We start from the raw sequence: 17,372 nt of genomic DNA on the forward strand, positions 1-17,372 counted from the left end.
GGGGGGCCTGCTTGGTTGTGCTCGCCGTTGGTGGGGCAGTGGCTCCCAGATCCAGGGAGTAATATGTATTAAAAAAACTCTTATAAAAAACTCATTTTTTCAAACTCAAAAGATATCATCATGATTATTGTTATTATTATTTTAATAATAATAATAATAATAGTTATTTTTTATTATTATTAGTATTGTTGTTATTATTATTAATACTGCTGCTGCAACTACCGCTGCCACTATTATTATTATAACTATTTTTACTACAATTATTATTGTTGTTTGTTTTAAATTGTTTCGAAATTGATTTCTCATTCAGTTACTCCGTATTCATAATAAATAAATAAATAAATAAATAGTGATAAGAGTCACTTATAACAAATCACACTAGATTAACCTATTGCACAAACTTATATACAATATTATTTTTTATTATTTTTGTATATATATATATATGTATATATATATATTATATATATATATATATATATATATATATATATATATATATATATATATATATATATATATATATAGATATATAGATATGTGTGTATATATATATATATATATATATATATATATATATATAGATATGTATATATCTATATATATATATATATATATATATATATATATATATATATATATATATATATATATATATATATATATATATAGATATGTATATATATATATATATATATATATATATATATATATATATATATATTATTTTTTTTTATTTTTTTCTATTTCTTGTCTCCCTTAAACTGTGTGTATATGTATGTGCCTTGTCTCTCACTTTGTAAAGTAATTGTGTGGTGTTAATAAAAATAAAAAATAACAATAAAAACCTTTCTTTCTCTTTATCAATCCTCCTTCTGTACTCTCCTCATTTTCAACTATTTATAAACCATATGAATATGAATCATATGAATAAGTATCGGTTCAGATTATTGGCCACGTTCATTCAAATGTTTGTAAGTTTTATGTTGTTTTGTACACACAGTTCAGTTGTCTATGGATTACTAGGAACAATCACATTTTACAACCAAAGTCTTGAAAAATGAATACAGATTTGAATCTTTTCCAGCAGTGGCTGTATGATTTTGAGATCCATCTTTTAGACATCCCTAGAGGAAAATTGAGGGTCTTTTTCAGAACAGTTAAAAAAGGCTGCAAACATTCACTCAAGTATTCAAAGCAGGGGGTGTAAATTTTTCTTATTTGGTTTCAAGGTCTCTTTTTTCATTTGTACTGCCCTTCAAAATCTACAAAAGATACTTTAGTCTTCCTAGAAGACAAATAAGCACAATTTACCCTAATCATATTTAAAAATGTTCAGCCGCCATCTATTAATGCATTGTGTGTCACGGGTGGTTGCAGGATTATAATTCCAACAGGAGTTTAATAACAATAATCTTCAAACAGGTAGGCATGTTTTGTGACATATGAGGACACTAATGTGTATAATGACATGGGTATGACATAGGTATTACAAGGAGAGGGTGAAATATGAGGACATTGGGGACATTTTCAAAATGCTTATAAATCCTACAGGATTATTTTTCCTGTGATGGGTAGGTTTAGGGGTAGGGGCAGTGTAGGGGGATAGAAAATACGGTTATGCCTATGGAATGTCCCCATATGTCACAAAACGTCTGTGTGTGTGTGTGTGTGTGTGTGTGTGTGTGTGTGTGTGTGTGTGTGTGTGTGTGTGTGTGTGTGTGTGTGTGTGTGTGTGTGTGTGTGTGTGTGTGTGTGTGTATGTGTGTGTGTGTGTGTGTGTGTGTGTGTGTGTGTGTGTGTGTGTGTGTGTATGTGTGTGTGTGTGTGTGTGTGTGTGTGTGTGTGTGTTTGTGTGTGTGTGTGTGTGTGTGTGTGTGTGTGTGTGTGTGTGTGTGTGTGTGTGTGTGTGTGTGTGTGTGTGTGTGTGTGATTGTCAATTTGTCCTCTCTGCAAAAAAAGTGTCAAATCTGTCATCTTCTCACCCTCATCCCACCATCCAGGATAGAAAGACACACCAACACACACACACACACACACACACACACACACACACACACACACACACACACACACACACACACACACACACACACACACACACACACACACACACACACACACACACGTATATGTGGTTCTCATAAACCATATAAGAATGAACATTAAAATGATAGACTGAATGTGCCTAACATTTTTTGCAGCCGTGAATGAATTAATTTAATAGTACCTATTCCTTTAAAAACAGAGTGCTGATTTTATACAATATATTATCAAACCCAAGCTACATATTAATGACAATATTTATATTATTATATATTTATTTCTGTTATCTTTAAATCTATGAATGACACCATTTACAGAGAAATTGAGAGCAGCTCTTAAAATACCACTATGCTGGATGTGTTAAATATGAGTGAACCATTTTGAATAAAAAACAGGGCCAAAAGCATAATGATAATTACACAACTCATATTTCTCAGGAGACCTCAGATTTAGAAATAACTATACGACAGGGATGGATATAAGCACTGTCTATAGAGGACAGAGTGTTGACTCATCTCAAACAGTGTGTGCGTGTGCGTGTGTGTGTGTGTGTGTGTGTGAGAGAGAGAGAGAGAAAGAGAGAGAGAGAGAGAGAGAGAGAGAGAGAGAGAGAGAGAGAGAGAGAGAGAGAGAGAGAGAGAGAGAGAGCTGCAGTGAGAGTGTTTGCTGTTTCTCTGCAACCTTAGCCAATTCAACAGATGCTTTCGCTCTATGTGCTGGTGATTCTTACGGTTCTCTGCCCAAAGTCAAATGGATGGAGCTGATAATCAAGGCCTTTGTGCCATCTGTAAACTCATTTACAAGAGAGATTTTAAAAAGCTGCTCTAGAGAGAGAGAGACAGAGAGAGAGAGAGAAAGAGAGAGAGAGAGAGAGAGAGAGAGAGAGAGCGAGAGAGAGAGAGAGAGAGAGAGAGAGAGAGAGAGAGAGAGAGAGAGAGAGAGAGAGAGAGAGAGAGAGAGAGAGAGAGAGAGAGAGAGAGAGAGAGAGAGAGAGAGAGAGAGAACAAGGGGAAAAATAGAAGGGAAGAATAATTATTTTTTTTAATGTAAAGAATGTAAATAATATGTTCAATCAAATGGGCATGAAGGACCAAACTGAATTGCTTTCAATATGTATTATGTTTCCCGCTCTAATCTAATGTCTAAAACTACATGGTGCTAATGAATCCCTAAAAAAAACAGAGACATTTAATTTGCAAAAAACAGAGCGCCAATTAACAGTAGGTCATGTGTTGATTTATACTGCATTCATCCTCAGACCATCTAACTGTGTGTGCGAGGTGTGTGTTTTTCCAGTACCGTGTGAACAGCACAGGAGTCGTGCAAGGCGAGTGAATGACTGCAGCTCATTGCAGAGTGCGATTCCTATTGTGCGGTTGCTTAGACACTGTTGCCATAGCAACAGGCTCTAGTGCGGTGTAAAAATACAGAGAATGAAATAATAAAGAGATTGTGTGAAAACCCATCCTTTCCCTTCATAACAAAGGTTGTCTTAAACTAACAGGACAGAATGATCATGCAAATAAAGACTGAAGGAAGGACTTGTACACAAATAAATGACATGCCCTGTCTCTAATAGTTTTATTATTTAATGAGTGAGTTCTGAAAGGTTAGTGTTTGTCACAAACTCTCACGACAAAGGGGTTGTTCCAGAGGCCAATGATCCATCTTACATGCTAACACTAGAAAGTCACGTTTGGCCATTCACTGACACTAAACTAATGCAGGGGTTTTCAAACAGTGATTTTTTTTTTTTGACATACATCGCATCAAGTGTTGTTTGTATGCTGTATCTTTTAATGGAGTCACTTTTTTCTGCCTTTGTCTTTAGCTTTATGTTTTGGGTGGGTCAAAGCACTTTAAGTGGGTCCCTCACAAAGTGATATTTGTATATATGGGGGTCATTTAGCCTAGAAATCTAGACGCACCCTAGTGGCAGCAAATCTTATCTGCCGCGAGTATTGTCTAGCAACTCTCAATACACTTCTGAGCTGTAAAAAACAAACTCTGGTCGGGCCAATCACATAGTGTATAGAGTCGGTGGGCGGGGCTTAACATAACGAGGGCCGAGTTGCGTTTGTGTGCTTCTAGTAAACACAGAGGCTGGCGAACGGCAGTCTTTCGAATCAGCTTTGACCGCGACTCTGGAAGACTTGGAGTTAAGCTTTTCTCTGAGAAAAGAACCAAGAACGGCACTGAAGTCATTCTTAAAAAAGGAAGATGTGTTCAGAGTTTTGTAGACCGGATACAGCAAAAGTTTAATCTATCAACTAGCTCTGCTTCACCTTCATTGCTCTGGTTGGTTGTAGCGCTATTAAATTGTGTGCAGAGGGAGTTTGAAAGACAACCGTTTATCCCACCCCTCGGATTAAGCCCTGTCAATGGGGAGTTTCCAGACCAAACATCTTGCTGTGGGTCTGGCTTGTCAGGCTAGGGGTCATTGGCATCAAAAGGTTTGAAAGCTATTACATGTAAAGCAGGGATGTAATAATAGCATTTAGAAATAGGGGAATCCCTCCAGTCAGATTTATGAAGTAATCACTCACAATTACTCTCACACAGATTAATGAGAGTTTCTTTACCCAGTCTGATCAGACACAGCCAACAAGCCTCTCTTCACTTCTCTTTTACAGCTGTACATACAATCTCGAAATGAGTGCTCCGAATGAAGGCACTTACCACCACTTACTCGTGGTAAGAATGTCGAGTGGAGTGGTTTGGAATATCTTATTTATGTTGGATCTCTTACTGTGTCACATTCACATGTGATGTGGATAGGCATTAGGCAACAACAATTTTAATTCTTATTAACTTATCTTATTTGTAATTTTACCACAAAACTGAACTCAAACCAACATTAGGTAACATGGATACCAGTGGTGGACGAAGTACACAAATCAAGAACCTGAATGAAAGTACAGATGTCTCTGTATTTAAGTATTAAAAGCAAAAAGTACTGATTGATGAGTCATATATTTAGTCTAGCCAGACAAGTCAGCACTAGTAAGAAAGATAAATGCATACATTTAAAATGTATTGCTAATAAGCAAATGTGTTGTTTTCAATTTTGTGCAAATATGTGACAACAAACACTAAAAAAGAATAAAATGTAATGATGTCAGGGCAAAATGTGTTAAAAAGGTGGTAAAAAACTATTTCACTTTTCTAACTTTAGCTAGTGTGTAATGTTGCTGTTTGAGCATAAACAACATCTGCAAAGTTTAAATGTTCAAAGTTTAAAGCAAAGGGAAATATTTGCACACAAAAAAATCTATTTCAAAGGACTACAGAAAAAAGGCCGGTAGGGACTACAGACATTCCTTTAATTAAATTCCATATTAATTAAAAAATTAATGTTCTGCAGATATAAAATATAAACATTACATTATTTTAAAAAACTGTATGTGCACAGTGAGACTCCCTGTCTGCACACACTTTTATGGAAATATAAATATACTGGATATCTAGCACAGATAGGAAAATAGCACTCAAATGCTCTAAAAGGTTATGTGGTGAGAAAAAAACACTTCTCAGGTGGATTAAACAGCACAAGCACCTGGCAGGGCAACCCATGTTAAACTGCTTATGATCAGCTTTGAGCCATTTAATAAAGTTCTCTCCTGCTTTGCACAGCTTAGGGTGAGCACTTTTCATGTAGCAGCTCACTCTGCCACAATTCAAATGTGTGAAACAAACCAAATCATTATTGTATTTTTATAACTGTATAATTTTAACTTCCTTAAAACCATTTAACTGTTGCAACTGAAACCATACAATCAAATATGCTTAATGTCACAAAAGCAAACAAAACAAAAATTGCGTAATGACATTTAAAAAGTAATTAGGGCAAACTGATGGACAAAAACAGAAGCAAGCTGTTGAATGAGTGTGCTCCTGTTTGTCTGGGTGCATATAATTGATCCTCACAGGAGTCTACTGGAAAAACATAAAGATATGCAAAATGTTGCATGGGGTATTGGTCGTTATGCAACCATGGTGAAGATTTGTGTTTGTTTCTATGCGCGTCTTTGTAAAGAGGCTGAATAGAATGCAGTGCTATGAGATTTTATAATGTCTCCAGATGGTTGAGCTGTATTAGAATGATTCCCAAATGAGAGAATTGGTAAACAGGTTAAATGTGTGATTTCAGGCAGGTCTAGAAACATGGTTAAATCTCATTTCTAAACCTAAACATGTGCTGTGATATTAGTTCAGATATTACTAAAACAAGCATCCTACCTGCTCTGTTCATTTCTAAAATCTCCTCCTGGGCAGCGACAGCACAATGGTCACTTTGTGGACTGTGGTGGGGTGAGTTCATGGCGGACTTACAGTAATTAGGTGAACCCAGCTGTGGGGCACGGGGAATATGCTTGTTCTTTTTCTTTGGTAGCTTCTGCTTAGCCATGGCTAGAGAGTAGTACATCCCAAAGTTATTGACAATGACAGGCACGGGCATGGCAATGGTTAATACGCCAGCCAGAGCACACAACGCACCCACCAGCATGCCTGACCAAGTTTGAGGGTACATGTCTCCATAGCCCAACGTGGTCATAGTCACAACAGCCCACCAGAAGCCAATTGGGATGTTTTTGAAGTGGGTGTGCTCGCTGGCACGCGGGTCATTGGGATTGGCACCAATTCGCTCGGCATAGTAGATCATGGTGGCGAAGATGAGCACTCCGAGCGCAAGAAAGATGATGAGCAGAAGGAACTCATTGGTGCTGGCACGGAGAGTGTGTCCCAGTACACGCAGACCTACGAAGTGTCGCGTCAGCTTGAAGATTCGGAGGATCCGAACGAATCGCACCACTCTGAGGAAACCCAGAACGTCCTTTGCTTCGGAGCCAGAAAGCCCGCTCAGGCCCACCTCCAGGTAAAACGGCAGGATGGCCACAAAGTCTATGATGTTTAGGGTGTTTTTGATGAATTTCAATTTGTCCGGACAGAAGGTGACACGCATGAGGAACTCAAAGGTGAACCACACCACACACACTCCCTCGATGTAGGTTAGGTAGACCACTGTCTCTGTCTCCAGGTGAAACCTGGAGGTGTTGTCGAGAGGGTTAAAATAGGTGCGGTTAACGATGGGGTTGAAGGCCTCGTGTGTCTCCAGGCAGAATGTGGTTATGGAAACCAGTATGAAGAAAAGCGAGGCAAAGGCCACCCACTGCGGAAGTGAGAGAGAGGGGGGGGGGGGGGGGGGTAGAAGGGAAGAATCACAATGTTAATTTACTAATCTTTTATTTTGCATCCAAAAACTACTTCCCAAAGAGACAAGTGCATACACACATACCTTCACTGGTTATGACCACTGCTACACAGCATTAACTGATTAGAATAGGTGTTTTTATTTTTTAGCCTAGAGCTAAGACATATACTAGCCCAAGGTGTCCGATAAGGGCTACACTACCCTTCAAAAACGTTGTGGTTGGTAGGATTTATTTATTTATTTATTTTATGTTTTTGAAATAAGTCTCTTAAGAAGTCTTTATTTGATCAAAATACAGTCAAAATAGTAACATTGTTAAATATTATTACAATTTAAAATCATTTACAAATTCTATTTGAATATATTGCAATAAGTAATTTTTCATGTGATGTCAAAGCTGAAATTTCCGCAGTCTTCAGTCACATGATTATGGCCAAATTCATTTCTCAACATGCAATTAGATTTTTACTGTTAAAATGACCTCAAGAATGTATCCTCGAGCTGTCCTCTCATTTTTTTGTTTATCATTTTTACAGCATATATATGTGAAGTACAATACGTTCTCTGCCTGTTAGCGTGTCCTTACGTTTCTTTACAGGTGAACAGAATGGTCCACATTACATGGCCTTGTGCAAAACCTCCTACCTACAGCAAGTCCCACGCATAAAGTCTTACACCAAGACCAGATGCTTGATCAAAACTTCCAGTCTCAGAGGTGAAACGCAATGCAGCAATACCATAGTTCAGCAGAACTAGTAAGGTGTAATGGTGCAGCGCACAGCAGAAGTAAAACATCTAAGGAGAGAAAACGTCTCGGTTACGTATGTAACCCTCGTTCCCTGAAGGAGGGAACGGAAATGTACGTCGGACTTAGACCGACGAATTGGGATCACTTCTGGGAGCCCCTATTAGCTTCGAGATATAGAAAACGGGCCAATGAACATTGGCGTACGTGCTTTGCATATCGCACCGCGATCGCCACGCACTGTTGTTTTTCACTGAGGAGCCGAACCCGTGGCTCGAACTGCAGTGATAGTACAGCAACTGTGGCGACGGGACGTACGTCTCCGTTCCCTCCTTCAGGGAATGAGGGTTAAATACATAAACGAGACGTTCCCTTTCATTCAGTCACGTTCGACGTATGTCAGACTTAGACCGACGAATTGGGATCCCTATGGACGGGACGCCACAGTTACTACCACTTCCAGCGCCCTGCCGGAGTCCCTCGGACCTCGTCTCAGTGGGCGGGGAATTTCCTGCAGGGAGAGTCACACTGCCATTTCCTAAGACCCAAACAGTGGACTATTGGATAACGCTGGGAAAGAGTGCCCCTGGAGGCCGCTGCGGAAGCCACACTATGCACACTAGCCACACTAGGCAGATTTAGTCTCCTCGCGCCGCTCAGGAACCTGGCGATCAGGTCGTGCTTCCCCAAAGACTTACCTTCTACTAGCTTGTGATGGGCAGCGATTGCAGCCACATACATTGGCGTACGTGGCGTACCCATACATTGGCGTACCCTTTGAGGGTGGAAGGAGACAGCCTTCTCTCCAACCCGTCTTGTAGGGAAGGAAAGCATGGCCCCGACCGAACATCTTTGGGGGTCTTCTCGGTGAGAAGAGCACCAGTCGACGAACAGGTTCCACTTCAACGCATAGAGGTGCCCCGGGGCCAGCTGTGTGCCAGCGCATCCGTGCCAAGGGTTCCCTCAGTCAGGGAATAAAACAACTGGCAGTGGGCCGTGTCCGGGGCGGCAAACAGGTCTACCTGTGCGGCCCCAAAGCGATCCCAAATCAGCTGGACCACCTGGGGATGGAGTCTCCACTCTCCCGGAAGCACTGGCTGCCGTGAGGGCTCGTCGGCCGCACAATTGAGCCGGCCTGGAATATGAGTGGCACGAAGTGACCTCAGATACTTCAGACTCTATAACAGGAGGTGGCGGGCGAGTTGTGACCTGCGACGGGAGCGTAGACCACCCTGTGTGTTGATGTACGCTACAACCGCAGTGCTGTCTGTGCGGACCAGAACGTGCTTGCCCTGGAGCGGCGTCTTGACGCGGCTCAGGGTAAGACAAACTGCTAACAACTCTAGGCAGTTGATGTGCCATTGCAGTTGAGGCCCCCCGTCCGCAGACCTGAAACCGAAAGCCTGTTGTACGTGGCACCCCAGCCAGTAGATGAGGCATCCGTGGGGACAATCGGAGGCCTGGATACTTGTTCTAGGGGCACCCCCACCCGTAGAAACACAGGGTCCGACCAAGGGCTGAAGGTTTGGCGGCACCTCTGTGTAACTAAGACACGGAGGAATCCGCTCTGCCACGCCCACAGAACCTATAGGCCTTCGCGGTCAGACCGGAGGAGAACCTACAGGCCCTGGATGGGAGCTTCGGGTCCCCGCGCCAGCTAGAGGCGGACGTCGGACACAGTTGCATCGCGATGGCCCGCTCCACCGGCGGGAGACCCTCATACCTCCTGGCCTGCCCGCCGTCAAGGGTATTGAGGGGGGAGGAGCCACTAGGTCGCCCACTGATACTAAACGGTGCTTTCCACGACCTAGTCAGCTCCTCATGCACCTCTGGAAAGAAAGGCACCGGGGCGGGACGCTGATAAACCAATCATCCAACCTAGAAGGTTCTGGACATGGTGAAGGGTTCTTCTCAAGCCCGACCTTTTCGGCGGCCCGGGAAAGCATGGCGGTCATCTCCGGGTCCGACTCGACCGTTGCCACTCTCCCAGAAGGAGGCAGTACAGTCGAATTTTCATCCCCAGAGGACGGAAACTCCCCCTCCAATGCAGCGATCGACATCTGCTCGTCCGCGGGTGCCCCAAAAGACACCGTCGGTCGCGCGTGTGGGGGGCCGACGGGGTCCTCCGGAAGCACCTCCGGTTGCGGCGCTTGTGAGGGATTAGGGTCCCGCGGAGGCTCACTCGACAGGTTTGCCCTAACCATGATTCTCAGGTCACCCCGGCCAGGAATAGACCTAAATCGAGCTATGGGTAGGGGGACTCTACCCTCCCTAAGGTAGGTGAGTCTCGACCTAAGCGCCGAGATAGTCATGTTCCCACAGTGGGAACATGAGCTATCCACAAACGCCGCCTCAGTGTGCTCTAAGACCAGGCACATGATACAGCGTTTGTGACCGTCAGCGGGCGACAGGGAACGACCGAATTCAGAAATGCACGGGTGGAAAGACCCATCACCCATGTAAATCTTTTGTGAGGAAAATTTGCTCTTTTAGTGTTGAAGCACCCAGGGATCGACCGCAGCAGAATAACAGGGTTTGTGTGCAGTGTGTTTCTGCTCTCACCAGAAAAGGAACACGCCCACCGAACCAACTGTGTGTGGTGTGTGTGTGTGTAGTGTAATTTGCTCAGTTCTCAGTTTGCTGTGAAAACAGTAGCTCTCTCAGCAGCAGTGAGATCGCTGTCGCGCTGTCTTGTGCCGTCTGGCCAACACAAGAGCAATTTCCCCCGGCACACGCTTTCTCTCTCTCTCTCTCCCAGATAGAAGGCTGTCAGATGCTTCATCAACGCCGCTCCGAAGTGAATGACAACAGTGCGTGGCAATCACTTCCGCTTTATACCCGCGCAGCGGGGCGGGGTGCGATATGCAAAGCACGCACGCCAATGTTCATTGGCCCATTTTCTATATCTCGAAGCTGATAGGGGCTCCCAGAAGTGATCCCAATTCGTCGGTCTAAGTCCGACGTACGTTGAACGTGACCGACTGAAAGGAAACTATAGCCCTAATGATGACCTTGGACCCCTGACTTACTTTAGTCCTGTAACATAAAGGTCAAGTCTGTTGAATTTAAATGAGTTTCCAGGAAATTACGTGACTTTTTATATAAATATATTTTGTTAGCACAGATAAATCTGTTGTTCACAGATAAATATCTAGTTGTGCACAGATAAATATCTGTTATGCACAGATAAATATCTAGTTCAAATAAATGTTGTGAAATAAATGTTTTTGAACTTTCTATTTACCAAAGAATCCTGAAAAAATGCACACTGCAATAAAAATTTTTTTTTTAGCATGACTTTGTATAAGCTGGTTTGTTTCATAACAATGAAAAAATGTGATATAATCATATAAAACTTACAGTCTGTCACTTCTGTTAAAACCATTCAGAGATTTTGACGACATCATCGCAGACTTCACCTTCTCATTAAATTTTCTGTCCAGTCAAAATGCTCTTTAGAATCTAAAGCCCGCCCCCTACACTACTGAAGCTGCGGCTGAAATCAGTCAGTTGTTCACATATTTACTAATTTCTACATGGTAAAAAGCACATAGCACACTATAAATGCGATAGGAAACGATTCAGTGGAAATATGCTTTCAGTTGAGGCAAGTGAAGTTTGTTTTCACGTTAGTTTCACACACCGCAGCAGCACGCACACACCAACGGCTCTGGTCTAAAGTGAGAGCACAGCGCGGATCATATGCACGAGTCGGCGCAGACAACAAAACATATCAGACCAATTTAAATTCTGTACAGAATCAATGCTGCATTTCAAAGCGTTATGGAGGAGATTATGATGATAAATGGTTAGAGGAATTTTACCATTTACCATATTAACCATAGACAATAAAAGAAGCGCTATTGGCTGTTGAAAAAAGGGGAGGAGCTGCTAACAGCTGGAGCCATTTCAGGGGTCAATATACTGAAAAATGCAGCATGTTTCATGCAAGCTGCAACCTCCCGCGATCTCTCTTGAAGCCAATACAGAATGTACAATACAGTAATATAAACTGCAATTCCCTAACTGACCACTAGGACAGGCTCCAGAAGGGAGTAGAATCTAATTGAGCAGAATCCATGTAAAAATGACAAACTTTACAGCAGAAAAAAAACATGTTTACAGCCTGATACAAATTGTGGTTTTGGTCTATACGGCTAATTTTGCCCTTCATGACAAATCTGAGGGGGGTGAATTTTTACAACTTTATATAAAGCCTTAAAGTTCTGCATAATTAAGGGCGTGCTTACTTTGAGTGACAGGTGGATAACCATTTATCCGTCGTCTATAGTAATTGTGTCACCTCAGCTTTGCCCACATCCTGTCTCTTTGCCCATTTACTGTTATCCGGGAGTGACACGCGATTACTCGCTCGCAAGATGGCGACGGCCAGCTCGCACCTTTACGCTTCAGAACAGCTTATCAGAATCCTATGGGTGATGTCACGGACACTACGTCCATATTTTATTAGTTATTAGTTTTATTAGTCAGTTATTATACAGTCTATTTTTTTACAGTCTTTCAAGGCACTTTAGTGGGCCTTTAAGGTTTCCACAAAATATTGTTTTCAACATAATATAAAAAAAACTCCTTTCACAGAATCAAATCACAGACAAGAATTTCAGAATTTCTTATTAGCAGTTATAATTCCTCAACATAATGGCTGTTGAAACATCAGCAAATCCATTTCTGTGGGGCTGACAGGTGTCTGAATATCAATGACTAGTTCATGCAATGTCCATGTTGAATGCCTTTGTCAGCACAGTTGTTTACCCGTAATATTGATTCTTTTTTCCTTCTAAGCAGACAGATGAATTACTCCTGCTAGACTGTTTAGGTTGAGAATCATGTTACTCCGCTTACTGTCATCAAAAGATAAAAGACTAGTTACCAAAACGCTCTAGGTCAGTTGCTCTACCTCAGCAAAACACACAAAGGATTGATTGTGTCTGATTAAAATGCTGAACACCAGGGGAGAGCGGGGCATGACCTAATGCGGTGTCAGTTATAACACACATGGTTTAAAACTTTCTAAACATGTCAACATAACAAAACTTAGTGTATTTACTTGTTGCCATAACAGCATAACACCCTTAAGTGCACTGGAGAAAAAATACTATGGTAGCGAATGGTTGTTCTCTTTACTTTGTTATAAACATTCTTCAAAATATATATTTTTTGTGTTCAGCAGAATAAAGAAACTCATGCAGGTTTGGAACAACTTAAGGATGAGTAAATGATGACAGAATTTAAATTTTTGGGTGAACTATCCCTTTAAGGTAATTTTAATTTAAATGTTTATTTAAAATTAGACATATCTGATATAATTTTAATCTTATATGTTGTTTTAGAGTTGAGAGAATTATTTAATGCTGATCTAACCAGCAGAAGACACAAGGCGGGGTTAAATCCCAGTTACATTTAGACCTACGGTATTATACTTTTATGAATTCTATTGAGAAACCATGAGAAAAGGGTGAATAATGACTGAGAGTCAATGTTCAGAAATTATTAAGTATTATTATTATGTTTTGAACTATAGCTGTGTTTTGGTGTGTTTGATGTCAAATCATTATTTATTTATTTTTTATTGTATCAAATAATAGCTGCCTTAAGTTCATGTTGTGCCCCTCACATTTTACAGTTTATGGGGCATGTTGTCAAATTTCACTTTCATTCTTTAGGGGTAAACCAAGAAGAATAAAAAAATTCACTGTATTAATGAAACAAAATGTCTCGGTTATGTATGTAACCCTCGTTCCCTGAAGGAGGGAACGGAGACGTACGTCGAACATGACCGACTGAAAGGGAACCACAGAATTGTACAAGACGTTTTAAAAAAAAACTTTAAAAAAAAAACAACTAAATAATACACAATACAAAAACTAAGTCAAAAGCATTAGGCTGTGCCCCACTCCTTGTGTTGAGCACTTTTAGATGCACTTTTTTTTTCTAAATAAAATAAGAACTTCTTAAATTTGCTTTTCAGGCAAAAAGTAGCTGTTTTCTCCAGTGAAAAAAACACTCAGCCTACATGAAACAAGCTGTTCTTGTATTACTATAATAAATATAAAAACACAAATTTTATATCACTTTAATAAACATAAATTGGAGTAATACAATAAAAGTATCACATTCGGCTTTTTAGATAAAGATGATGCAATTAAAAGTTTAAATGAAAAGTGCTAAGTGACCCTTTTGCCGAAGCTTTTCTGCTGCTCTGCATGGCAAAATTGAGAGGGTGCAAGAAGGAGAAACGGAGTGAAAGACAAGGAAAGAGGCTCATTCAAGTGTCTCAGAAATAGCACAAAATCCTCCCCCTTTCTTCCTTACATCACCTCTTACTCTCATTCTCTGATTGTACCTCTCTTCCTGGAGATGAAAGCTTGTCACGTTCTCTTATGTAACCAAACACTGCCTAACACAGTGCACCCACATTTGGGACTGCGTCTGTGTTTTGTGGATGTGTTTTGCGTCTGTGGGGAGGGCCTGCTATTGGGTTTTTTGTACAAGGCTGTGAGTGTTGCCGGTGCTGTGCTTACATTTTTGGACAATAATGTCCCACTGGGGCTTGATAGAAAAGACAGTCGGGGACTCCAGATTAATTCCTGCCTGTTTATGGCCATCTGTATTCATTATAAAGGAGCTAGTGGCAAAGATGGTTTCTTTCTTTGCTAAAAATACCAAAAACACACCAATGTCAATCAATCTCACATATCTTTATTTTTATTATTCAAATATTCAGTATATAGTGAATAAATGAACAGTGTTCCAAGAGTGTATATATGACACCAACATCATTGTGACTTTTTAGTGGATCTTTCTGCAGGCTAAACCAGCAGGTAACAAAATGTGAAAGGCTGTATCTGAAATCACATACTCTCTTAAAAGGTATGTTATTCTATATCTTATCAATGTGTATAGTATGAATGTAATCCAAATGTACTATATTCGCCATGTTGCCTTTATCATGTGACCTACCAGCATCAGTGGCATCACTTCATTGAGAAATATTCTCCAATGGCCTTGTGGGATAGTGAAGTGTCCATCGTATCCACACGTCAGAATCTTGCCAGAAGTACTAGGTCATGCGGGCACTTTTTGCCTACTCTTTTATGAGTACTGTGAATTTGGACATACTTCTTTTGTCACATACTAGGTTTTACAATGTGATACAGGAGGGAATTATATGAACCATATAGGGCCGTGTTTTAATGATCTAAGCATATGGTGCAGGTGCAATTATGGAGTGTCCAAATCCACTTTTGCTAATTTAACAACAGAAAAAAATGGTCGGTGTGGCAGGCACATGGTCCAGAAGGGTTGGAACTATTGTCTCTTAAAAAGTTCTGGGTGTGTTTTTGGCATAACATGCTTGCACCATGCCAGATTCACTATTTACATGTATGATCCTCAACCTGTTTAGAATCAGTTTAAATACATGTGTGTATTGCCACAATTAGTCAAATAAAATGCCATTTCATTCATCATTACAGCAAATTGGTAATTCTGATACATGCAATGACTATTCGTTATGATATGTAGGCATTCTTATCTTTATGTACACAATAATACTTTTTTTTTTTTTTACATTGTAATCCTTTTATTTTTAACATTTGGCATTTGTGTGCTTTTGTTGATAACTACCCGGGCAGTGGATGTAGTTCCTATAACATTCTTTGCAAGGGACTGCATTTAAGAGAGTATAGGGATTAATCGTTATTTTATGTTTTGTTTTCCCAGCTTTTCACAAAAGACATGTTAGTGTTTATTGTCCAGTTTAATGTAATGATTTTGAATTTTCTGGTTGCTATTGAGCTTGTGGCCTCACTTTACTGTACAATACTCTATACAAAAAAACTATACAAAATCAGTGCTGACACCAGTCTTTTCTTATTTGTTTCTTATTGTGTATAATGAAAGAAACCGCTTGTTTAAAAACATAAATATTAATAATTAAACCTCAGTAAAAAAAATAATATTAAATATTTTAACAGAAAATAAGAACACTCACAGGCAAGACACAAAAATCCCTTGGCTACATTAACACAAACTTCCTGTGTATGTGTGGTAGCAATCTTGACATTGAATACACACAACAAAATCCCATTAGCTTGCAGTAATTCATAATTTTTTCCACTTAAGCCTCAGATTGCCCATCTTGCATGGTCAGTGAAGATGACCTGTGCAGATAGGATGAGGGCTGTTAAATGTACATTACACTCTTATGTCATTAATGTACAATGAAGTTCCTATACTCAAAGCAGAAATAAGTGGCCCACTCCACTGATGGTAGATTAATGGGGAGATGGTGCCAACCATTCTTGAAGGAGCGAGAGGTAGGAATTCATCTCTTCAAATATTTAGCAATTCACTCAAATATTTAAGAAGGGCTAACCTCTTTAACCTCATCCACTGCATGTTACAAAGAGCTGAGATGCAGTAAGACATTCCACTAAGTTATCACAATTACTTGACTTCATCATCTCATAACGAACTTCAAACTAACTAGTCAAGAAACCTGTTGTAGATACAAGAACTGACAAACTCCATCACAAACTTCAACTGTAATTTTTTTATAGCCCGAAAGGCTGCCAATATAGCTCAGCCTCTTACACTCTTTTAGTCATAGGCAACACCCAAATCAACACTCTGCTTTTAAAATGTAAACACAGCCTCTTCCTTGGCTTCCTCTCAAGCATTGGTCAACCTTAAGTGCTACCGACACTTTCATCTGGTTTGTTGGGTTTTCTGTGTTTATGGTTAGCAGCAGAGCAGAAACACTTGAATATGAATGAAGCATTACTGTATGATATGTAAATGGTTGAAAGGTGAACTGTGAAATGTCTTCATTAATCAGTATTACTATCTCTTAGCTTGAGTGGCCTGCTGGGCACGACAGAACACTGGCTCAACCAATAGCATGAATTTGGGTGGGACTGCCTATTTGAATGGGGTGAAATTATCATTTGCGCTGCCTCTGATATTAGGGCTAGCCTGGATGCCAGTCAAACTCAGCCCTGCCCACAACATTTGAGCTTGGGCAGTTCGGTCTGGCCTCGATCCATAGAGGACTAATTATGCCCGATCAGAAACTGTTCAGACCAATGAAATTGTCGGGCGGGCTTTAGATGATGATGGACAGATGATAACCGGTAACGTAAACGTAATCATCCACATCATCAAAGGCACTTGGGTTGATTTGTTCTAATCCTAAACGGAGAACTTGTTCGTATATGCCTTCACCTTCACTATTTCTCTCAGAAATGATGATCATGTTGGTAAGTACTCTGTGTATCCTTAAATTCTTATTTAACAACACTGGCAAAGATCGTTTACACTCATCTTTTTCTTCTAACATTACTTATT

General features: G+C 40.4%; 1 protein-coding gene across 4 annotated transcripts in view; it reads right to left on the minus strand.

Annotated features, from left to right (window-relative positions):
* The window catches only part of kcnc1a (potassium voltage-gated channel, Shaw-related subfamily, member 1a), a 58,731-nt gene that overhangs the window by 14,651 nt on the left and 26,708 nt on the right, over positions 1-17,372 (minus strand). For all 4 annotated transcript variants that reach the window (XM_067440895.1, XM_067440902.1, XM_067440883.1 and 1 more), the window contains exon 2: positions 6,286-7,216. In XM_067440895.1, coding sequence (XP_067296996.1) covers positions 6,286-7,216 — 931 coding nt within the window. The remainder of the gene's footprint in view (positions 1-6,285; positions 7,217-17,372) is intronic.

This window comes from Pseudorasbora parva, chromosome 1 (genome assembly GCF_024679245.1).
Source record: "Pseudorasbora parva isolate DD20220531a chromosome 1, ASM2467924v1, whole genome shotgun sequence".
In the NCBI taxonomy this organism is placed as follows: domain Eukaryota; kingdom Metazoa; phylum Chordata; class Actinopteri; order Cypriniformes; family Gobionidae; genus Pseudorasbora; species Pseudorasbora parva.